General features: G+C 43.0%; 1 protein-coding gene across 3 annotated transcripts in view; it reads left to right on the top strand.

Annotated features, from left to right (window-relative positions):
• The window catches only part of SLC2A9 (solute carrier family 2 member 9), a 1019898-nt gene that overhangs the window by 325434 nt on the left and 669554 nt on the right, over positions 1 to 24910 (top strand). For all 3 annotated transcript variants that reach the window (XM_044296370.1, XM_044296363.1, XM_044296352.1), the window contains exons 10-11: positions 6527 to 6628; positions 8911 to 8986. In XM_044296370.1, the coding sequence (XP_044152305.1) occupies positions 6527 to 6628; positions 8911 to 8986 (178 nt within the window). The remainder of the gene's footprint in view (positions 1 to 6526; positions 6629 to 8910; positions 8987 to 24910) is intronic.

The raw sequence follows: 24910 nt of genomic DNA, 5'->3' as shown, positions 1-24910 counted from the left end.
CTGCTGCCACCTGCCTCTAATGCCATTCCTACAATCGGGCTTCTTGGCATACTGTCTGATATGTACATGTTAAATTTTTTTAAGGATACACATGCCACTGGGCCGTGCTATCACACTGCTGTTTTTGGGTTCTCCTACTATGGTGATCTGCCACCAACTTGTGCTGTATGCCACTGCTACCACCGTCCCCACTCTGTCATGGTTGACTATTGGCATTGTCAATGCTGCTGCCTCCCCTCCCCATTCTGGCATGGGGAAACTATTGTCACTATTGCTGCCACTCCTGTTGGCTCCCATCCTCACTCTGTTAAGGAGCCACTATTGTTCCTGTTACTGCCACTCCTGTTGGCTCCCATCCCCACTCTGTTATGGGGCCACTATAGTCACTGTTACTGCCACTGCTGCTGCCACCCTCCCCACTCACTCATAGGGCCATGCACAGTAAATCTACAGTTAACAGAAGGGATTAAAAAACATGCGTTTGGACTGCCACAACATGCATTAAAAGAAAATAATTTTTTTCATTACTACTTTATTGGCACTGCTTCCATTTCTATATTGTGTTCCACTAAGGAGCCATTTGGACACAGCTCCTGCAAAGCACACACACGTTTTTTGCTTTACTGAAGGGTGCTGTATGCTTTAATTTTTGCTTAACAGAAGGGATTAGCTATGAATCTTGGTGCACTGCACAGTGATGTAGATGTCGATTAAATTACACCTGTAATACTGACAACACAGTACATACAGAGCTGATTAACTGTGAATGTGGGTGCACTAGAACGTAATGCACACAGCGATACACTCTTCCTGCAGTTTAAGGTTTCAAGTCTTCACACTGAGATTGGGCCACCAAGTGGGATGAATATGAATAGGCAGAGTGGCCTGGGAATACCTGATTTATCGGAATTCGTGACAAATTAATTCGTAACAAATCAAATTTCTTGTCGAAGTTTGGTGAATCGACCAAATCAAATTATCCGCTCATCTCTAATCACTACTAAAAGTGCTTCAACTAAGTGCAGAGTAAAGGGTTTGAATACTTATGTGCTGTAAATACAATATTTTAGTTTTTCCTTTTCCATAAATAAGCAAAGATTCTGAACATTCTGTTTTTACTTCCTTATTATTATCTAAATGTGAAAAAGTGACAGCGTCTGAAGGCTTTCCGAATCCATTGTGTGTGTGTATATATATATATATATATATATATGTATATATATATATATATATATATATATATATATATATATATATATATATATATCTTGTATCGAGGGAACGTTTATGGGGGTGTAAATACAGAAAGAAGCTTTAGGACATGAATTAGGCGACATCCACACGAACGTTGTTTGTTTCCGTTCCGTTTTTTTTTTTGCGGATACGATGCAGACCCATTCATTTCAATGGGTCCTCAAAAATGCAGACAGCACACTGTGTGCTGTCCGCATCAGTATGTCCGTTCCGTAGGCCAGCAAAAAAAATAGAACATGCCCTAGTCTTGTCCGTTTTAGGCATTGTTACAATGGATCCACACAAAAAAAACGGATGTCATCCTTTTTTTGCGGATCCGCAATTTGCGGACCGCAAAACACATACGGTCTTGGGCATGTAGCCTTAGAAGAACTTTCTGGCCTCATTTCTTTTAAACTTTTTTGTTTTGTTCCATTGTGTTTGCAGGTTGTCTGTTGAATATTTATGACTTGTATCCGTGTATTCCTGCTTTGCATTTTTTAGCTATTAAAAGCCCATTATAAATGCAGTGAACGGAAGACAAAATGTTCTTCCATTTTTCTAATATTATTTTAATGCAAGATTTACTCCCGAAAGAGTAACAAAAAATGTGAATAAATCAAAAGTAAAAAAATAGTACTATTTACCAAACTTCCTAAACTTTACATCTATAACTTTATAAAGGAGCTGTCGCCACCAGAGATGAGCAAATTCATTGTAAATTGGTAATCAAATTTGTTGCGAATTTCCTCAAAACTTTGGTTGCCAACTAATCTGAATTGTTTGGGATTTGCACCACATGAATGACACAAAGGGCTGCTATTTTACAGGCATCTTCCACCATAAAAGGGATCATTTCTGGACAGTTTTAAATTTACAAAAATAATTTGACAATGTGTTATTAAACAGTTTGTTACCACCGGCTACCATCAGTTTACCCATAGCCATATATGTCACTGTCACTTTGACATTACTAATGTATTCGTGTTAAAGCACCTGAAAGTGTTTAGATATAGTCCGAGGAGACCACAGAGTGCCATTCTTGACTTTTCAGGGAAATCGGGGCACTTTTGATTTGACTTGAATTTTTGGACCAATCAATTCTAATGGCTGACTTGGACCCAAAACTAATTTTGGTCTCTAATCACCACTTTCTCTGCTCTAGACATTACTGGAGGGGGAGAGTTATACATTGTTTGTGTTTTAAATTGCTGTACTGTATATATTTTCTCCTGCGAATAAATATAATACTTACAGCAGCCCAGGAAAAAGAAATCTCTCTTTGGTGTTAATTCCCTCTCACAATGTCTACCTAATGTGTCTATGCCGGTGGTCACACATGCCCAGTAGCTCAGTCTCGCTACCTGGATCCATTTGCACACGGGAAACAGAGTGATTCCTACTATTTTGCAGGCAGACAATAAAAATATACAGGTTAGAAGCAGCTCGGAAGCTGTCTTACATTTAGACCGGGCGCTGGATGCACTTCTTTATAACTTCGGCGGATCCACCGCCAGTACAGGACCTTTATTAAAACTGGCGTCTAAAACGCTGATCTTAATAAATGTGATCCTATGTTTTTATTCACATAACAGAGAAATGTAATATTTAATTATGGGACAACCCAATTAACAATGCGTGTATGAGAAGATATAGCTAGTGGCAGTGATGTGCTCACCATGGATGCAAACCACACAACTACTATGTGACTCAGATGGTCCGATGCTGAACTCCTTCTGTTCCCAAAATGAAACCATTGTATTTTCACGCAGTCTCCACTAATGGTAACCTGGTCAGCAGGTATTTAGTTACACTTGTATGGGGATAAGGGGTAGATTTATTTAGAGGGGGATGGGGGAATTTTTAAATATAGTTAGGCCAGTTATCTAGTGAAAATACATTGAGAAATATGGTGTTGTTACATTAGTCGCGTCGCTACCCCGTTACTTTTATTAAGAACATTATTGTCTCCCAAACTTCTGCCTGTTAAACGACTCTGATTCTCCACTGCCTGCTCAAACCTTAGCTTGTCTACCATACTGACCTTTTGCTGCCTGCCCTGACTTCGGATTCTTTCATGGAATTACACAAACTCTGCCTGTTCTGATCTCTGCCTGTTTGCCGACTATGAGTATTGCCTAACCCCTTAGTGTTTCGCTCTGGTCTCAATGACCCCAGTGGGTCAGCAGCCAACTACTGCAGTTGAACATTGACTTATAGGATCACTACCTTACGTCTGGTAGCATTAGAGATAGGGCTTGTTAAGAGCTCATTTGTATACCCTCTTCCCAGAATTCCAGAGGAGCATTGCTGGCCTATAAGACCCCTCATGCCGTTTAAGGCGGTCTCCATAATGACATATTGAATTCCCCAAATCCTAGCACGGTAAGATCATTTCTACACTGGATGCACAGTGTTATGCATCCAGCTCCGTGGCGTTTGTGTGGCCGCCAACATTCCTTATCTAAAGCAGATATGTAGGTATGCTGACTGCATATCATATCATGCAGCCAGTTTCCAAATGCTCGTATGACCATTTATGTGTATACATCTGCCTAACTCCTGATGAGACCCCTGAACACATTAGGTGTTGAAACGCGTAGAGCATGACAGCACAGCATGATGGCACTATCACATCCTAGTGATAGTGTTGAGCGCGAATATTCTAATTGCAAATTTTTATTGCGAATATCAGCACTTCGAGAATTCGTGAAAATCTAGAATATAGTGCTATATATTCATAATCGCAAGGGAGTAACCTCCCTTCTTGCGTGTGGGCCAATCAGAAGGCTGCAATATCTTTGTCATAGCTTAGCAGCATCCATAGCAACAAATAGGAAAGTTGCCTACCCCTTACTATAAAAGAAACTCCCCAGCAGCCATTTTGTGCTGTTTTTTGCGGTTGTGAGAGAGAGAGCAGTGACATTGCTGTGCTCTGTGCTTTTATCTGGATCCTATTCCTTATCCAATTACATTATATAGTTAGTTAGCTCATATATATATATATATATATATATATATATATATATATATATATATATATATATATATATATATATATATACAGATAGTTAGTGGGAGATAGTCAGTGTAGGTTAGATCGTGATATAGTGTAGCTGATAGGTTCCAGTGCAGGGTGTTAGGTAGTGTGATAGGGATTACTGTTTCTCTGCTGTCCATACATACACGCTACAGACATAGTGCTGTCCCAACAATACTTAGTGCACCAATCAGTAATATCTACTCAGACCTGATAAAATGTGAAGTTGTATGTATTGCCCCAAACATACGCACATCATTAGTGCCGATTTGTGCAATTGCGAATATATTGGAGCAATTCATCAGGAGTTCTTCCTCACAGTCACGAACGTTGCTGCCAACCATTTTCTTCAGTCTCAGGAAACTTCCAGCAGCTTGATAACTGTATCAAAAGTGAACCTTGCCTGTATTGAGCGCGCAACACGCGCAAATTACAGTACATTGCCGATTTTTGCAATCAAGAAAATAATGACTGGAGATCGCGAATTCTAGAATTTGCGAATTTATGGCAAATATTAGGCCATAAATTTGCAAAATATCACAAAAACAAATATTGCCTATGCCGCTCATGACTACCTAGTGAACGACAGTTTGCTTGCTTCTCAAACAAATCCAAGCAGTGACTACCAGAACAGGAGAAAGGTTGATGTCGTGTACAGAACGCTGATTCTAAGTTCATTAGTCACTATCCTGTATTATTGGTGATCGGCTCTCGGATTGGTTATTTTCTGCATATTAATATATCCACAAAAAAATATAGCAAAGCAGATACTAGTGGCTAAACCTTACAAATCTTTACTCTACACCCTGAGCACAGCTAGATTTTGGTATTTGTGAAGAACAGCCATCAGGAGACCCTTACCCTGTGAAGGGCAAAATTATGCTGCTAATTATGTTGTATATGTGCTGTGTCACACAGTGTGCTGCATATGAACCGTTTTCTCACTCATTTTAACTTGGTTAAACACATTTCTCCAGTATTTTCCCTTTCTGCAGTTTTCTCGTACACTCACAATGAATTCATTCATGCCTCAGTAATTTGTTATAAACCTAAGACTCCAGATGCATTGCTCTTTTCTTCATATACTTCATGAAAAAATCTATAACTGGATTGAAGTAGTATGTTTGACAATGCATCTATTCGTTCTATGCATTAATAGCTACATGTTATTTAATTTTATGCTGTCCTGTATAATGGTATAAGCTGTGATATTAGCCCCTTCCCACTCCATGCCATAAATGTACAGCATGGAAAGTTGAACCTTAATGTAGCATGCCGTACATTTATGGAATGGAGATGGCAGCGGCTCAGGAACTGAATGGCCACCATCAGCACTGGTGTCAGCTGTAACATACAGCTGACACCCCACTGCAACAGATGAGATTGGTGCTAGCGCCGATCTGATCCATTTAATCCGTTAGATACAACTGTCCATAGCGACTGCTACATCTAAGGGGTTTACAGAATGAGCAATCTCCCTCTCCCCCTTTCAGGCCCCTGCAATGCAATCATGATGGTTGCCATGGCAGCAGGAGGCATCATGTAAGGCTGAGTCTTATCAGGCAAAGTGTCATTGTAAAACTGACAGTACAATATACTACAATAGATAACTATTGCAGTGTATTGTACCAAAAATTGGATTGTTATATGTTTAATTCACAGTGATGGAATTGCTGTTTTTGTCACCTCACTTCCCCAAAATTTTAATGTTTAAGTCCCCTAGTGGGGCTTAAAATCAAAAGTGAACAAAAAAAAAAGAAATTTCAAGTAAAAATGCCCTTTTTCCTATTTCCACTCATTTATAATTGGTTAAAAAAAATACACGTAATTAGTATCGCCCCATCCATAATGTCCTGATCTATAAAAAGATCACACTACTTATCCTGTCACTTGTGTAGCTGCTTTCAAATAAATCACACTTTACATCTTGAAAGTTCTTTTCAAAAATAATGCCAACATTTTTGTGTGGTATGTCTTAAAAGCATACATTTTCAAATCTTGAAATTTCACATTTTTTGAAATTTTTGTTAAAGATTTTAGACAAATTTACAAAACATAGCAGCCCAAATTTGCCACTAACATAAAGTACATGTCACAAAAAAACTATGTCAGAATCACTTGGATATGTAGAAGCGTTCCAAAGTCATTAACACATAAAGTGACACATCAGATTTGAAAGCTTTGGATTCATATTTAAGGGGTTAATATGTAACCATATGAATATATAAGTTCATCTGTTTTGTGTAATTACAGGGCATGGCGATTGAAAAACTCGGAAGAAGGGTTCTTCTTATTGGCGGTTTTGGGTTGATGACAGTGTTTTTCGGAATACTGACCATATCGCTGACTTTCCAGGTAAGAATGTTCTGTGCATATTGCTACATTAGCATAAGAAGAGGGATGACTAATTTTTAACAAGAATCTGCCACCAGTTTTTTCCACCATAACTAAGGGCAGCATAAACTGGTGATCACTGTTGGATTGGGGTTCCTTGAGCCCACCAGAAGAAATTATTTTTGGGGCCCAACACCCATATCATCAATAAAGTCTAATAGGTTTCGATTCAAAGAATAGACCCTAGTGGCAAGTCATTGGTTCCAAAGGCAGCTCCAAATATTATTTTTTTCTCCTGGACCTTTGGGACCCACTATGGGATCAGAGCCTGGGCCTACTGGAGGATCCTCTGGTACTCTGGTGGACCTGCCCAACGCTGCTTGTAATAGATATCCTTAGCAAAACCTAGGCCATTTTCTTCAACAGACCCAACCATTTTGCTACTATCCCTGCCCCAACCACTGGTCTACATATTTGTATCCTACTGCAATCAGTGCCTAGCTGGTCCGGAGAGCTAGGAGCTCATGAATATCAGGACTCTTCGTTAGAACAAGATTTTTTTCAAAATGGCAATTAAAGAAAGTGACCAAAGGTTTTGCCAAGGAAATCTGTCACTAGTCTATGCTGCCCTTAGCTAGGACACCATAAAACTGGTGACAGATTTCATTTGAAATGTTCATGTATTGCAACATCCAGGTGCATCGCAAGTGCTCAGAGATGGCAGATTTGTTGCTGATTTTCAGTGCAGATTCCTTCCTAAGGATTTTCAACCTATACAATGTATACCACAGGTTGATGTATAGATATAGGATTGGCACTCATATATGGAAAAATGGACACTGTTTATTGATGTGGGTAAAATAGGTGTCACCCTATGGCATATGCAATATCGATAAAAGTACAATATAAATGAATACAGTGATAAATCAAAATACACTATGCATATTAACAATGCTAAAAGATTTGAAAAAAAATCTAAAAAAATCTGATCGACCAAGTGCCACCGATCCCTGCGTTTTTTCAGATTTTTTAAAATCTTTTAGCATTGTTAATATGCATAGTGTATTTTGATTTATCACTGTATTCACTTATATTGTACTTTTATCGATATTGCAAAGCCATCTCATTATCATCACAGACAGAATTAAAATGATAAATATCACTTCTATAGATAAGACAAATTCTCTATTCACAATAGGTGATATCACAGCTTATCTACTCCCTCCTGATCTTTGTACAGGTCAGAGCGCATGCCTAGAAAACTCTCCCATAGAAGTTTTTTTTTATAATGACATAAAACATTTTAAAAAATCAGCAAAAAGTCTAGAAAAATATGTTTAACATAAAAATGTGATTGAAACAATAGGTCATTTTCTTATGACACATTCCCTTTACATTGACAGTTCATATCTAGGGTTTACTCAGATTGAAGGCATCTATCCCCCAAATTTTACTTACCATCTGGCTGTGGATGTAGAGATTAGAGATGAGCAAAGTTATGGAAAATTTGATTTGGCTGCTTCGTTAAATTTCACAAAGAAATTTGGTTCATGATGAATTACTTAGTCACGAAGCACATTTCTTTGTGAGTAGCAGGCGCAATGAAGGGGAACAGCAATTGCGCCGCCCCCATAATTGAACCCCGCAGATGCCGTGATGAACGCGTAAAAAAGTTATGGCTTTCAGGGGTTAATCTGTAAAAAAAAAAAAAAGAATAATACTTACCTTATCCATTTGAGTGTGAAGAGGCCGCCTCGGCCATCTTGATTGAAGATCCTGTGCGAATTCTTGCACGGTGCGTGATGACGTCATCACGCTGGCTGGCATGGTGATGTCATACACCACCGCGCATGAGATTTCTATTTCTCGTGGGATCTTCAATCAAGATGCCTGCAGCAGCCTCTTCGCGCTCAAAGTGAGTATGATTTTTTTCTTTATGCCATTTCAGGGAAAATTGTTCCGTTGCCACGAAGCACCAGGAAATTTGGCTTTGCGGCAAATCGAATTTTCCCAGAAATTCGGATCGAAGTCCACTTCGGATACTTCGATTTGCTCAACACTAGTAGAGATACAAGTGCAGACTGTTCCTATAGCCTAAGAACGAGCTCAGATCTTTGACAGCAGTTGTGAGTGGTTAGTGTATCATACGAACCCAGAACCAAAACGCCGGCTGCCCAGATTACTGAATCTTGGCGTTCTGAGTGTCAAATTAACGTATATATTTGTATATACAGCTGTAATGTATTTTAAATATATTATTTTTTGTATTTTTTTTAAAATGATATATTTGCTTTCATTAATAGGATCGCGCATCGTGGGTTCCGTATATTAGCATTGTCTGCATTCTGGGTGTAATTGCCTCATTTTGCATTGGACCAGGTAAAGCATTTCTGCTGATGGCAGCGTGTTATTTATTACGTGATGTATGACAGTTCCCTGCACTCGGCACGTGCTGTCTTTGACAGCATTTAATTTTGCAAGGCTGAAAAAAAAGCTTTGTTAATGTCAATCAATTTTGTTGCTTGGATTTCAGAACATATTTTTTAATTAAGATAATTAGATGAATCACATTATGTTCACAGAGTGGTTGTAAAAGAAATTATTTTAATTTAATAGCGAGTAAGCTTCTGATAGAATGACTGAGAAAATGGATTGTGATTCTCCCCAGATTTGTAATTGTCCATAGATAATTTGGACCTCAAAATAATGTTCATTCTTAATGGGGTTGCCTCATAGCTGATTAAGGCACATGAACATCATACCCATTCAGGATCCCCCACTAAGGCCTTATGCACATGAACGTGGCTTGTTTCCAAAAATGCGGCTCGGATGCGAACCCATTCTCTTCAATAGGGCCGCAAAAGATGCGGACAGCACTCCGTGTGCTGTCTGCATCCGTTTTTCTGTTCCGTGGCCTTGCAAAAAAAAATAGAACATGTCTTATTTTTGTCTGTTTTACGGACAAGAAAAGGCATTTCTATTATGGGCGGCCCGTTCCGTTCTGCAAACTGCGGACCTCAAAACCTGGTGCGGTCGTGTGCATGAGCCCTAAGAGTCACAGCAGAGAGCCAATCTATGTGTTATTCATGTAATTCTACATTTTCCCAGCAGTGGCCACTGTATGAAAAAAATTGTGGCCAGCGCCACAGCTTTCTTCCATGATCAGCTGATTGCCGGGTCAATCCCTTAAGGCTGGGTTCAGACCTGAGCGTCCTGACCTGAGCGCTGTGTATGCGCGATTCTCCGGCGTCTCACCTACGCGGCTCCAGTAGTATGCGAACGCCCATTGTCGCGCGTTCCCGGAAGTCTATGTACGGGAACGCGCGACAAGACGCCCCAAAGTCGCTCATGTACTTTTTTGAGCGTCGGGCGTTTTACAGCGCGTTCGTACGCGCTGTAAAACGCCCAGGTGAGAACCATTCCCATAGGGAAGCATTGGTTTCTGCTTGTTGAGCGTTTTACAGCGCGTAGGAACGCGCTGTAAAACGCTCAGGTGTGAACCCAGCCTTAGTATTGGGGTTGTCTTCATGAGAAAACTCCTATAACATTATGCAGCCACACAGATGGATAAATACAATTTGATTTATTTAAAACCCGCTATTTTGTGAATTATAAAAAAAACATGATACGTTCTAAAACTAAAAAGAAAACCTGAAAATATAGAGGACCTTTCATGTTTCCCAAAAGTAAATCTAACACTATAAATTTATTTCCTGTGGTCCCTTGATTGCAGAACCTTTTTTTGGTACCTTACCACTGTGCCCTTGCAATCTGGGCCATTACTTTTGGTGCATGATATACAAATTCATGTATAAATTGATAGCTCAGTTCAGAGTGCAGTCTGCACAGTGGGGATCGAGGAGTCGGGCAACAAGCAGCCAGCACACAGCAGGGGAAGCAAAGAAGATCTGGATATAGTTGAATATAGTAGCAGAACTTGGCTACTAAGTTCAAGGGAGCCTTATTAAGCTCCTTGCACTACCATTCGTGAAGTCATGAAGTCATCTTGCCATCTGCATCGTTCTGAAGAGAAGTGGTAAGATGAAAACTTGACTAAATTAGGGCACAGTGTGGATCATACTTTCTCCAAGGGGAACAGTGGTGGTGGTGAAGGTTTTTTTTTTTTTTGTTTTTTTTTACAATCAGGCAACTCAGTGTGTGCATTTTTGTAATGAAGGACACAATATAGACTTTTTTTTTTTTAATCAAGCGTACAGTGAGGGCATTTGTAAGTCAGAGAGTACAGTGGGGTCCTATTTTTTTTTAATCTGTGGCTTACTGGGGGCATCTTCCTAATCAGGAGCATATTGGGGGCACTTTCCTCATCGGCAGTCACAGTAAAGTGGGCATCATAATCAGGAGGCCGAATGAGGATATTTTTTAATCAAGGGCACAATAGGGGCATTTGTAAGTTGGTAGGCAGAGTGGGAATATTTTTTTAATGATCAGAGGGCACAGGGCATTTTATATTCAGGGGGCACTATGGCAGACTTTTTTAAATTAAGGGGCACAGTGTGTGGCGTTGTGCACTAATGTTGTAAGAAAAAGAATTTGGGGGCACTACAGTGCTTTGAAAAAGTATTGATACCCCTGAACACCCACCAACCTAAATGTATTTTATTGGGATTTTATGTAATAGACCAACTGAAGTGAAAAGAAAATGATACATGGGTTTCAACATTTTTTATAAATAAAAATCTGGAAAGTGTGGCGTGCATTTGTATTCAGCCCCACTAAGTCAATACTTTGTAGGACCACCTTTTGCTGCCATTACAGCTACAATTCTTTTAGGGTATGTCTCTACCAGCTTTGCACACGTAGAGGCTGAAACTTTTGCCCATTTCTTCTTAAAATACAATAGCTCAAGGTCAGTCATATTGGATAAAGAGGGTCAGTGAAAAGCTATTTTCAACTCTTGCCATATATTCTCAATGGGATTTAGGTCTGGACTTTGACTGAGCCATTTTAACACATGAATATGCTTTGATCTAAACCATTACATTGCTCTGGCTTTATGTTTAGTGTCGTTCTGCTGGAAGGTTAACCTCTGCCCCAGTCTAAATTCTTTTGCAGCCTCTACCAGGTTTTACTCCCGGATTGCCCGTTATTTAGCTCCATCCATCTTCCCATCAACTCTGACCAGTTTCTCTGTCCCTGCTGAAGAAAAGCATCCCCACAGCATGATGCTGCCACCACCATGTTAAACTGTGGGGATGGTATGTTCAGGGTGATGTGCAATGTTAGTTTTCTGCCACACATATCATTTGCCTTTAGGCCAAAAGATTCAACTCTGGTCTCATCTGACCAGAGCACCATCTTCTACATGTTTGCTGTGTCCCCTACATGGTGGCAAGCAGGACTTTTTATGGCTTGATTTAAAAATTAATTTCTTCTTGTCACTCTTCCATAAAGGCCAAATCTTATTTTTGGAGTACACAACTAATAGCTGTCCTGTGGACAGATTCTCCCATGTGAGCTGTGGATCTCTGCAGCTCCTCCAGAGTAACCATGGGCCTCTTGGCTGCTTCTCTAATTAGTGTTCTCCTTGTCTGGGCTGTCATTTTATGTGGACGGCCATGTCTTGGTAGGTTTCCTGCATGTTTTGCTCTATTTTCAGATTAGGAATTGAACAGTGCTCCATGAGATGTTCAGAGCTTGGGATATTTTTTTATAACCTAACTCCACTTTACTCTTCTCTACAACTTCATCCCTGACCTGTCTGGTGTGTTCCTTGGTTTTCATGGTGCTGTTTAATCACTAATGTTTTCTAACAAATTTCTGAGGCCTTAACAGAACAGCAGTAGTTACACTGAGAATAAATTACAAACAGGTGGACTCTTTTTACTAATTAGGTGACTTCTGAAGGCAATTTGTCACACTGGATTTTATTTATGGGTATCAGAGTACAGGGGGCTGAATACAAATGCACGCCACACTTTTCAGATTTTTATTTATAAATAATTTTGAAAACCATATATCATTTTCTTTCTGCTTTGTGTTGGTCTATTACATAAAATCCCAATAAAATACATTTAAGTTTGTGGGTGTAAAGTGAAAAAATGTGGAAAAGTGCAAGGGGTATGAATACTTTTTCAAGACACTGTACATAAAGTGGATTATGTCACAGGATCAGCATGACTAAGAGCCTGATTTTTAGGAATGTACTCTTAATCCATAATTTTACTCTTAATTCAATACCCTTAATCCAAACCAACTCCATAGTAGCGAGTTTTTCTCAGCCTCTAGGAACTGAAGAGTTAAGGAGTTCTATGTTTTTTTCAGTGATAATACCGTGGATTAATCTAGTCTGTGGGGAGTGTTTTATACAGCAGATTAATACTGGCTGTGTTATTTTTATCTCAGTAGTTCCGCAGTCATAGAATAAATTAAGACAAAGAGTAACATATTTTGTCTGTAGGGATCACTGCGCCCTGAAGAGTGGTCGCAAGGGGCAAACATCCAGTGCAATGCATAGTCAATGCAAGGAAAGGCTAAATCTCAGTGGACGTATTATATGTGTACTGCACAACATTACTTTGCTCATTAACCATTGTAAATTTTTAATGAAGGTAGATTATGTTTCATGATTTCTGGATTACAGAGTAGGAGCTGCTGTTTGGGACTCTGTTCTCCAAGTCAGAGCAGAGAACAGTTACAAAGAGCATCTCCCGCTCCATAATGCTCATGTACTACCGAACACTGACTGCCATATTGTTCAAGATACATCATGTGATGCTTTGCTTCCCCTGAAGGGGTGCTGCACCACTCGCTGGTGGCTTCCTGAAAAATTACAGTTGATTGTTGAGAGTAGTGGGACATCAGTATCTGGTTTTTATTTGTAACAAAAAATCTTGCGGGTGCATTCCCTTTTGGCTGGGAGGCAGCTTGTTGCATCTGAAGTCTTCTTACACTGTTATTCTGCGCTGGAAACTAGATAAACAAAAATCGGCACATGTTGATATATTCGAACATATAAAATAGTTATCAGAAAACACAAACATCAAATTAATGAATAAAGTTAAAATGGAGGACAGAGAAAAACACACAATGTGACGAAAAGTATGTGGATACCCCTCCTTGAGTTCAGGTATTTCATCCATACCCATTGCAAATAGGTGAATCAACTCAAGCACTCAGTCATGTGGTGCAGGGTAATAAAAGGGAATGGGATAAAGCTATAAGTACCCTTTTACTCCGCTATTATGTAGACTGCGTACATGTAAACAATGAAGAGGCTGCAACTTTTGCACAAGAGCCACAACCCCTTCAAATGGCTAATTTGACCTCTACGAATCTGATATTGATGGCCTATCCTGAGGATGGGTCATTGGTATTCTGAAGTGGGAATATCCCTTTAAGGCAGCATAGCAGGCCCAACATAATCACACAGTCCAGAGTCAGGTGCAGAATATTTTGCGCAGTTGAATTTTAGGGATGTCACTAAGCTCAGGTGGCCCGAATCTGTCCCTCATTAGCTACTGCAATTATGTGTACTGAGCATCCTCCTTATATAATTTTGTCCCCCTTAACATGAATCATCTGGGACGAAACTGATGCTCCCAAAACAGCCAGTACTCCTTTAACCCCTTCCCGACCTATGACGAGTATACTCGTCATGGAGCACTGCTACTTAGTGCTCCATGACGAGTATACACGTCATGACATTAAACTGTCACCATGTCTGCAGACATGGTGACAGCGCTGAGTGCCGGCTGTTACACACAGCCAGGCACCCAGGGTCAATGCCGAGGGGGGTCCTGTGACCCCCCCCGTATCGGCGATCGCTGCAAACCGCAGGTCAATTCAGACCTGCGGTTCGCAGTGCTTTCTGTAGTTTCTGATCCCTGCGGTCCCCCGCCCGCCTCCCCTTGAATAATCGTTGGTGGTTAGTGGTTATACCAGGGTGTCAGCACATTGCTGACACCCTGGTATAAACGGCTGACATCGCTGCTGCGATGTCAGCCGTTTAACCCTTTCCATACTGTGGTCCGTACGGACCGCTGTATGGAAAAGGTTAACAGTCAGGGAGCTCCCTCCCTCTCTCATCGGGGGGCTGCTGTGCCTTTGCAGCCCCCCGATGGGAGAGTGAGAGAGCCCCCAGACAGCTCCCCGACACCCCAGTCCTCACCCTTCCCCGTCTGCGCAGTTGTGACAGACGGGGAAGGTTCCCATGGTGCTGAACAGATCTGTGCTGAAGGCATAGATCTGTTCAGACAAAGTGTAAGTAAAATACAGTACAGTACAATATATATTGTACTGTACTGTATTATACAGACATCAGATCCACTGGATATTCAATAACCAAGTGGGTCTGGGTCAAATTTTTTTTTTAAAAAAGTGAAAAATTTAAAGATAAAAAAAAACACATTTATCACTGAATAAAAATTAAAAAAATAAAATACACTACACATATTAGGTATCGCCGCGTCCGTAACGACCTGATCTATAAAACAATAATGTTACTTTCCCCGCACGGTGAACGCCATAAAAATAAAAAAATAAATTTTGCCCACCTTACTTCCCAAAAAAGGTAATAAAAGTGATCAAAAAAGTCACATGTACGCCAAAATAGTGCCAATCAAACCGTCACCTCATCCCGCTAAAATTTAGCCCCTACATGAGACAATCGTCTAAAAACTTAAAAAACTATAGCTCTCAGACTGAGGAGACACTAAAACATGATTTTTTTTGTTTCAAAAATGATATTATTGTGTAAAACCTAGATAAATAAAAAAAAAGGTAGACATATTAAGTATTGCCATGTCCGTAAGACCCTGCTCTATAAAAATACCACATGACCTAACCCCTCAGGTGAACACTGTAAATTTTTTAAATAAAAATGGTGTCAAAAAAGCTATTTTTTTGTTACCTTACATCACAAAAAGTGTAATAGCAAACGATCAAAAAGTCATATGCACCCCAAAATAGTACCAATCTAACCGTCATCTCATCCCGCAAAAATGATACCCAACCTGAGACAATTGCCTAAAAACTGAAAAAACTATGGCTCTCAGACTATGGAGACACTAAAACATGATTTTTTTTTTGTTTCAAAAATGATATTATTGTGTAAAACCTAGATAAATTAAAAAAAAGGTAGACATATTAGGTATTGCCACGTCCGTAAGCACCTGCTCTATAAAAATACCACATGACCTAACCCCTCAGATGAACACTGTAAATTTCTTTTTATAAAAACTGTGTCAAAAAAGCTTTTTTTTGTTACCTTACATCACAAAAAGTGTAATGGCAAGCGATCAAAAAGTCATATGCACCCCAAAATAGTAACACCTAGATAAATTTAAAAAAGGTAGACATATTAGGTATTGCCACGTCCGTAGGAACCTGCTCTATAAAAATAGCACATGATCGTACCTGTCAGATGAACGTTGCAAATAATAAAAAATAAAAACAGTGCCAAAACAGCAATTTTTTGGGAAATTTTCCATTTTAATCAATTTTTTCCCGTAACAAAGCAAGGGTTAACAGCCAAATAAAACTCAATATTTATTGGCCTGATTCTGTAGTTTATATAAATGCCCCATATTTGGTCGTAAACTGCTGTATGGCCACACGGCAGGGCACAGAAGGAAAGGAATGCCATATGGTTTTTGGAAGGCAGTTTTTGCTGGACTGGTATTTTTGACACCATGTCCCATTTGAAGCCCCCCCCGATGCACCCCTAGAGTAGAAACTCCAAAAAGTGACCCCATTTTGGAAACTACACCCCTCAAGGTATTCAAAACTGATTTTACAAACTTTGTTAACCCTTTAAGTGTTCCACAAGAGTTAGTGGCAAATGGAGATGAAATTTCAGAATTTCTATTTTTTGTTACTTTGCCTCACAAAAAGTGTAATATAGAGCAACCAAAAATCATATGTACCCTAAAACAGTACCAACAAAACGGCCACCTTATCCCGTAGTTTCCAAAATGGGGTCACTCTTTTGGAGTTTCTAACCTAGGGGTACATCATGGGGGCTTCAAATGGGACATGGTATCCAAAAAAACTGTCTAGCAAAATCTTCCTTCCTAAAACCGTATAGCATTCCTTTCCTTCTGCGCCCTGCCGTGTGCCCATACAGCAGTCTGCGACCACATATGGGGTGTTTCTGTAAACTACAGAATCAGGGCCATAAATAATGAGTTTTGTTTGGCTGTTAACCTTTGCTTTGTAACTGGAAAAAAAATAGTAAAATGGAAAATTTGCCAAAAAATAGAAATTCAGAAATTTCATCTCTATTTGCCAATAACTCTTGTGGAACACCTAAAGGGTTAACGACGTTTGTAAAATCTGTTTTGAATAACTTGAGGGGTGTGGTTTCTTAGATGGGGTCACTTTTATGGAGTTTCTACTCTAGGGGTGCATCAGGGGGCTTCAAATGGGACATGGTATCTAAAAACCAGTCCAGCAAAATCTGCCTTCCAGAAACCATATGGCGCACCTTTTCTTCCTGCGCCCTGCCGTGTGCCCGTACAGCAGTTTACGACCACATATGGGGTGTTTCTGTAAACTACAGAATCAGGGCCATAAATAATGAGTTCTGTTTGGCTGTTAACCCTTGCTTTGTTACTGGAAAAAATGGATTAAAATGGAAAATTTGCAAAAAATGTAAATTCTGAAATTTCATCTCCATTTGCCAATAACTCTTGTGGAACACCTAAAGGTTTAACAAAGTTTGTAAAATTAGTTTTGAATACCTTGAGGGGTGTAGTTTCCAAAATGGGGTCATTTTTAGGTGGTTTCAATTATGTAAGCCTCACAAAGTGACTTCAGACCTGAACTGGTCCTTTAAAAAATGGGTTTTGGAAATTTTCCGAAAAATGCTTCTAAACTTCTAAGCCTTGTAACGTCCCCAAAAAATAAAATGTAATTCCCCAAATGATCCAAACATGAAGTAGACATATGGGGAATGTAAAGTCATCACTATTTTTGGGCGTATTACTATGTATTACAGGAGTAGAGAAACTGAAACTTTGAAATTTGCAAATTTTTTCCAAATTTTTGGTAAATTAGGTATTTTTCTTGTGCAAAAAAAAAAATTTTTTGGACTTCATTTTACCAGTGTCATGAAGTACAATATGGGACGAAAAAACAATCTCAGAACGGCCTGGATAAGTAAAAGCGTTTTAAAGTTATTCACACATAAACTTGCACTCCAGCTGTGGTGAAACTTCAACTCCCAGCATGCTCCATTTATTTCTATAGAGTTCTGAGAGCAACCAAGCAAGGGGGGCATCTTGGGAGTTGTAGTTTTACCACAGCTAGAGTGCCAAGGTTAGCCATCACTGTTCTAGCAGCTTGAAAAATGTAGCCAAAGTGACCCACGCCTGTATTTCGCGCCGATTTTTCGCATTCAATAAAATTCATCTCAAATTCTCAAATATATGACGAATATTCTACAAAATATTTGTGAAATATCGGGAATTCTAATATAGCCCCTGCCGCTCATCACTAGTGGCGAGAGCCACAGCTCAGTCCGGTATATTATCGCCTGCCACAGCTCTGCGGCGGTTTGCTGTTTGTCACCTAAGCAGATCACTGCAGTGCTACACTACTTCCAGCTACCTATTGATAGCTGACTGGTGCTGCAAGAGGATAATTCTGAGGTGGAAGTGGAGGAGAAGTGGGGATTGGAGCCACTAACGTATGTGGTGTCGGAAACCCTGATGGAATTAGGGCCCCCAATCCTTGAAGTCGGTAGCACCTGTGCCAACGGTACGACTCCCTCCCAGCCTCCACAACGTTCGCCCAGTGTGCCATCAGGGAAATGTAGCGACCCTGGCCGAAAGCACTTTTCCATGTGTCAGTGGTTAAGGGGACCTTCCCAGTAACTGCGTTGGTCAGGGCACGTGTGATGTTACAGGACACATGCTGGTGTAAGGTGGGCACGGCACACCGTGAAAAATAGTAGCGGCTGGAGACTGCGTAACGAGGGACGGCCGCCGACAACAGGCTGCGGAAGGCCTCAGTGTCCACAAGCCTAAATGGCAACATTACCAGGCCCAGTAAAGTTGAGCTTTTAGTGCTATGAGCTGTGGGTGGGTGGCTGGGTATTTGCGCTTGCGTTCAAATGCCTGGGGTAAGGACATTTGTATGCTGCGCTGGGACACGAGAGTGCATGTGGTCACTGATGGTGCTTGCGAAGGTCCAGGTGCAGAGCGACAAGCATCCGGGCCTACGCCTTCGACAGCCTGTAACACAGGGGAAGAGGAGGCAGTGGTGTGACACAGATTGTGGACCCAGGCCCACCTATCACGGTGCTTTGATGTCATGTGGCGGATCATGCTGGTGGTGGTGAGGTTAATAGAGTTCACGCCCCTGCTCATTTTTGTATGGCACAGGTTGCAAATTACAATTCTTTTGTCGTCCGAACTTTCCTCAAAAAAGTGCCAGAGTGCAAAACACCTACCCCTTGGAAAGGGAGATTTCCGCAAGGGTTTACTCCGGAGAACAGTTGCTGACCTATTTGGTGTGGCCCACCTTCTCCCTTTTTTCACCCCACTGCCTATTTCAGCCTGTTGCAGTGCTGCAGATCCCTCCCCCTCTGTACTGCTGTCCTTGCTCGGCTTGCTACCTTCCCAGGTTGTGTCAGTGACTTCATCGTCCACCATCTCCTCTTCCACTTCCTCACTCTGCTCATCCTCCTGATTTGTTGACCTAACAACAACCTCAGTGATTGACAACTGTGTCTAATCCTCATCATCAACCTCTTGAGACACTAATTGCCATTGACTTATTGGCATATGTGTCTCATCATCATCATCCACCTCGTGAAACACTAATTGCCGTTCCCCACCATCATCTTCTTGTGACTATGGATGCTCAAGAGTTTGGGAATCAGGGCACACGATCTCATGCCCCTCTTCAAGTGGGCTTGTCGAGAGGCCCAAATTAAGGAATGGCACTGAAAAGAGCTCCTCGGAATATCCGAGTGTGAGATCACTTGTTTGGCAAGGAGTAAGGAGGATCAGGGTGAGGATTGTGTTGACCAGACTCTTGGCTACTGAGACTGGACTTTGTGGAAGACAGGGTGATGCTTAATCGACTGGAAGCATTATCTGCTTCAATCCAACCGACCACCTGGTCGCACTGGTCTGACTTCGAGAGCGTTGTCCTGCGCCGCCCTGAAAACTGGGACATAAAGCTAGGTATCGTGGATGATTGTTTTTCTTGTGCTCTGGCAGCAGGCATAGTTTCAACGCGCCCAGGGCCACGGCCTCTGCGTGCACCATCAACATCATGGCCACTTCCCTGTCCCTTACTGCTCGCCTTCTTCATATTAAATGTTATATATGCTTGAAAGTATGTGACACGTACATTAGTGAAGGATTTGTAAGTGTATGTGCAAAAATAAAAAAAAAAGGTATTTGGGATGTGGAAACGTCGCACAGGAGAAATACCGCAGATAATGTCGCTGATGTCAGCAGGGGCTAATCTAAAATTACAGGGAATGTCACAGGTAGAGTTGAGCAGACACCTGGATGTTCGGGTTCGACGGGTTCGGCTGAACTTCACAAAAAAGTTTGAGTTCGGGACCCGAACTTGACCACGAACCCGAACCCCATTGAAGTCAATGGGAACCTAAACTTTTGAGCACTAAAATGGCTCTGAAATTGTCATGGAAAGGGATAGAGGGCTGCAAATGCCAGCAAAATGTGATTAAGAGCATGGCAAGGGCTCTGCAAACAAATGTGGATAGGGAAATGACTTCAAATAACATAAAATACGTAAAAATAAAAAATAATAATCTTGATCTAGGAGGACGAGGGCTATATGGAGTAGGAGGTTAATGAGGCAGTGGATGTGGCGGTATAGGTGGAAGCGGCGGTGGAGGAGGAGGATGTAGCCTACACTGGTTTTTGGTTTTAAATTTTTTTTATATATATATTTTATTTTTATTACGGTACACCCCAAAACATTGGGAAATATAACCTGTGATAACCCCCTCCAGCTGTGCTAAACAAACGTTCAGACAATACACTGGCTGCAGGGCAGGCCAGCAGCTCCAAGGCGTAAAGGGCAAACTCAGACCATGTGCCCAATTTGGAGACCCAGAAGTTGAAGGGGGCAGACCCGTCATTCAGTACATGTAGGCGTGTGCACACATACTACTCCACCATGTTGGTGAAATGCTGCCTCCTGCTAAGACGTTCCATATCAGCTGGTGGTGCTGGTTGTTGTGGTGTGCTGACAAAGCTTTTCCACATTTTGGCCATGCTAAACCTGCCTTCTGAGGTGCTGGTGGTGCCCCAGCTGTGTTGGCGACCTCTTCCTCCGCCTCTGCCTTCGCCTTGTGCTTCCACTGTGCCCCCGCTGTCAGGTGGGAATGCCACCTGCAGCGCGTCTACCAGCGTGCGCTTGTACTTGCACATCTTATGATCAGGCTCCAGTGATGGAATTTAGGACAGTACGTTGTCCTTGTAACAGGGATACAGCAGCGTGGCAACCCAGTAATCAGCACAAGTTAGAATGTGGGCAACTCGGTGGTCCTTGCGGAGACACTGCAGCATGTAATCGCTCATGTGTGCCAGGCTGCCCAGAGGCAACGAAAAGCTGTCCTCTGTGGGAGGTGTATCGTCTGTGTCCTCTGTATCCCCCCAGCCACGGACCAGTGATGGCCATGAGCTGGTCTGGGTGCCACCCTGCTATGAACATGGTTCCTCCTCCTCCATCTCCTCCTCCTCATCCTCCACCTCGTCATCCTCCAGAACTGTGCCTTGGCTGGACAATTGTGTACCTGGCGTTTGTGGGTGCAGGAACCCACCCTCGGAGCCACATGTAAATGACTGGCCGGAAACCCTATGAAATGATCCCTCTTCCTCCTCCTGTCCCACATCCTCTTCCATCATCGCCAGCAGAGTTTTTTCAAGGAGGCATAGAAGTGGGATAGTAACGCTGAGAACGGCGTTATCGGCACTGGCCATGTTGGTGGACTACTCGAAACAGCGCAATAAGGAACACAGGTCTCGCATGGAGGCCCAGTCACTGGTGGTGAAGTTGTGCTGTTCCACAGAACGACTCACCCGTGCGTGCTGCAGCTGAAATTCTGTATTTTGCCCAAAATGGGTGTTTTTTTTAAACCCAGAATATTATTGCTGTATTTCAAGCGTGTATCTCACACTGACAGATGCAGCAAAGGCTGCAAAATTATAATTTTTTTGCCCCAAATAGGTGTTTTTTTAATAGCAAAATAGAACAGCAGTATCTAACCCATGTATCTCACACTGACAGATGCAGCAAAGGCTGCAAATTATTATTTTTGCCCAAAATGGGTGTTTTTTTAATAACAGAATAGAACACCAGTATCTAACGCATGTATCTCACAATGACAGATGCAGCAAAGGCTGAAAAATTAGCTTCTTGCCCAAAAACAGTGTTTTTTTAATAATAGATATTGCTGCCACAAACAATAGTCCTTAAAAGGACTTATAGGTCTGTAAAGTTTTACCAATTTAGCGCAGGTTGCGCTAAAAATATATTTCTCGCTAGTATCATTGGGGGACACAGACCGTGGGTATAGCTGCTTGCTGCCACTAGGAGGCGACACTAGGCTAAGAAGTGATAACTCCTCCCCCGCAGGCTATACCCCCTCCAGCCTGGAGAGAGCATATCAGTTTTTAGCTTAGTGTCGTAGGAGGCAGACCTCCCTGCTTTTGCAGGGCGGCTTACTTTTATTATTTTATCTTTTTCCTCTTTTAGGTTGGGGAAACAGAGTCGCCTAGCCACTCTGTCTACCCCGGGAGCAAGGCCGGTGTCGGAATCCCTCACCGCTCGCCCTCCCCAAGAAACGAAAGTGGACCAGGGCAGCCCAGCTCCCCTGCTTCCCGCCAGCCAAGGGGGTCACCTGAATCCGGCGAGACCCTCCGCCATTCCAGTCTCCTGCCACTTCGTGTGCCAGCGGCTGAAGAGGTGACCCCGCTGGTACTCTGAGAAAGGGTGAAGAGAAGAGGATGAAGATGGGGTGAGTAGTCCGTATTGGGTAAGTACCTCGGCCCTTCCCCTCCCCCTTCTCCCTTCCCCCCCGGTCACCTCATCATAAGATGGAGGACCTTTTTTTTTCCTCAGGTGGGCCATTCATGGTGAGGGCCCCACATTACCTCAGGCCCAATGTAGGTTTGGGCTTCTGTCCATACGGGGGGCCTGGGTTCTCCTCAGATTCTGGTCCAGGTACGGCCTGCGTGGTGAGCTCCCGCGACCGATGTTCTGCCAGGGCACTTGCAGAGCGCCGCTCCGGTCACTCCACTCCCGGCCGGCTTTTCGTTTGGCCGGCGCCAAAAAGCTAGCCCCCGGCTCCTCTTCGGGCCTACCGGGACTCAGCCCGTGCAGTTGTTTTAGCGGCACAGGATGGGTTCCCGCAGCGAGAGTGGACACTCCCCCTCCAAATCAGTGGGCAGACATCAGCGGTTGCTCTTCAGGCCCCGCTGTGGTAACCGGCCGGCAGTACCGCCCGGTCGGCTGTGCGCCGAACTTTATGTCCCGGCTTTTGCGGCCTACTAGGCCGCAACTTTCATTCCAGTTAGGGAGGGGGCGGGTTCGTCCTTTTGGCGCGGATTCTCCCCGACTAGCTGTCGCTCCTCCCCCAGGTGCCCCGCTGAGCTCCGCATCTGGTCATCTGAGCTGGGTTAACCCTTTGTGGCAAGTCGTTTGTTTGCAGCCGGCACTGCATTATCTGAGTGTCCCCTTTCTGCATGCCAATTACCTTAGATTAGGAAGTTAACCCTAACCCCTTCCTGCCGGCATGTCCACCCTGGTGGTGGGGTATGGGGCTGGGCCCATGTCCTATCTGGACAGGGCAGGATTGCTCACAGTTTCCCAATCCGCCCTCCGGGGCTGTTGAGTTGAGAATGCACACATGAAGAATTCCCAGACCACCTTCTGGGTCGTCTGGTGTATAGGCCACCACAGGTGAAATCCAGGGGAGCACATCTGAGGGATTCCCAATCCGCCATACGGGCCGTTTGGTTGATAATGCTCCACCTGCACAAATACAGGGGAGCACATCTGAAGGATTCCCAATCCGCCCGCTGAGGCCGTTTGGTTGATAATGCTCCACCTGCACAAATACAGGGGAGCACATCTGAAGGATTTCCAATCCGCCCGCTGAGGCCGTTTGGTTGATAATGCTCCACCTGCACAAATGCAGGGGAGCACATCTGCAGGATTCCCAATCCGCCCGCTGGGCTGTTTGGTTGATATTACTCCACCTGCACACATACAGGGGAGCACATCTGGAGGATTCCCAATCCGCCCGCTGGGGCAGTTTGGTTGATACTACTCCACCTACAAAAATACAGGGGAGCGCATCTGAAGGATTCCCAATCCGCCCTACGGGGTCGTTTGGTTGATTAATGCTCCACCTGCACAAATCCAGGGGAGCACATCTGAGGATTCCCAATCCGCCCGCTGAGGCCGTTGGTTGATAATTCTCCACCTGCGCGGATCCGGGGGAGCACATCTGAAGGATTCCCAATCCGCCCTACGGGGCCGTTTGGTTGATAATGCTTCACCTGCACGGATCCGGGGGAACACAGATGCAGGATTCCCAATCCGCCCTACGGGGCCGTTTGGTTGATAATGCTCCACCTGCACAAGCCAGGGGAGCACAGCTGCTGGATTCCCAATCCACCCTCTTGGGTCATTTGGTTGTTAATCCACATGCGCAATCCAATGGAGGACCTTTGGCAGTTCCCAATCCACCCTCCTGGATTGTGGGTCGATTGAGTACTGCCCACACAATCCTGTGAGCGGTCAGGTAGGGATGCCGATTCCACCTCCTGGGTGTTTTGATGGTTATATCACCGCCGTCACAGCCTGCAACTGCCATGGCTGGATGCTAAGAGGTAGAGCTGCGCACGAGCAGGACATTCCTCCTCGGTCTCCTCCGCACCTCCATCCTTCCTCATTAGGGTGATATTCAGAACCCTCCCTTCTGACAGGGGTTGGTTCTGAGGGAACAGGGAACAGTTCTGCGGACTCTGATAGAACCTTCTAGACTGCATCCATGCTACCGGCAGTACTGATTGTCTGCATTGCCCCTTCCTTAGGCGGCATTTGCTTTGCTACTGTACTTACCCTTTGTATTCCCTCCTTCCACAGGTGGACTGACGGCACTTGCACTGGTCAGTGCCAGCCATTTGCGTCTCCCCTTTCGGTTGTTGACGGATTGCTGTTCCACTGGGTACAGTACTGGCGTTATGCATTAGCCTCTCTTATAGGAGGCGTTATGGCTTTATCGCGGGTGGCAATGTTTGCTGTAAGTATCACCACCTTGCTTAGGTGGAGGAATTCTCTACCCACCGG

This window comes from Bufo gargarizans, chromosome 1 (genome assembly GCF_014858855.1).
Source record: "Bufo gargarizans isolate SCDJY-AF-19 chromosome 1, ASM1485885v1, whole genome shotgun sequence".
Classification (NCBI taxonomy): domain Eukaryota; kingdom Metazoa; phylum Chordata; class Amphibia; order Anura; family Bufonidae; genus Bufo; species Bufo gargarizans.
The sequence above is the reverse complement of the archived record's forward strand: the minus strand, read 5'-3'. Positions and strand labels throughout refer to the sequence as shown.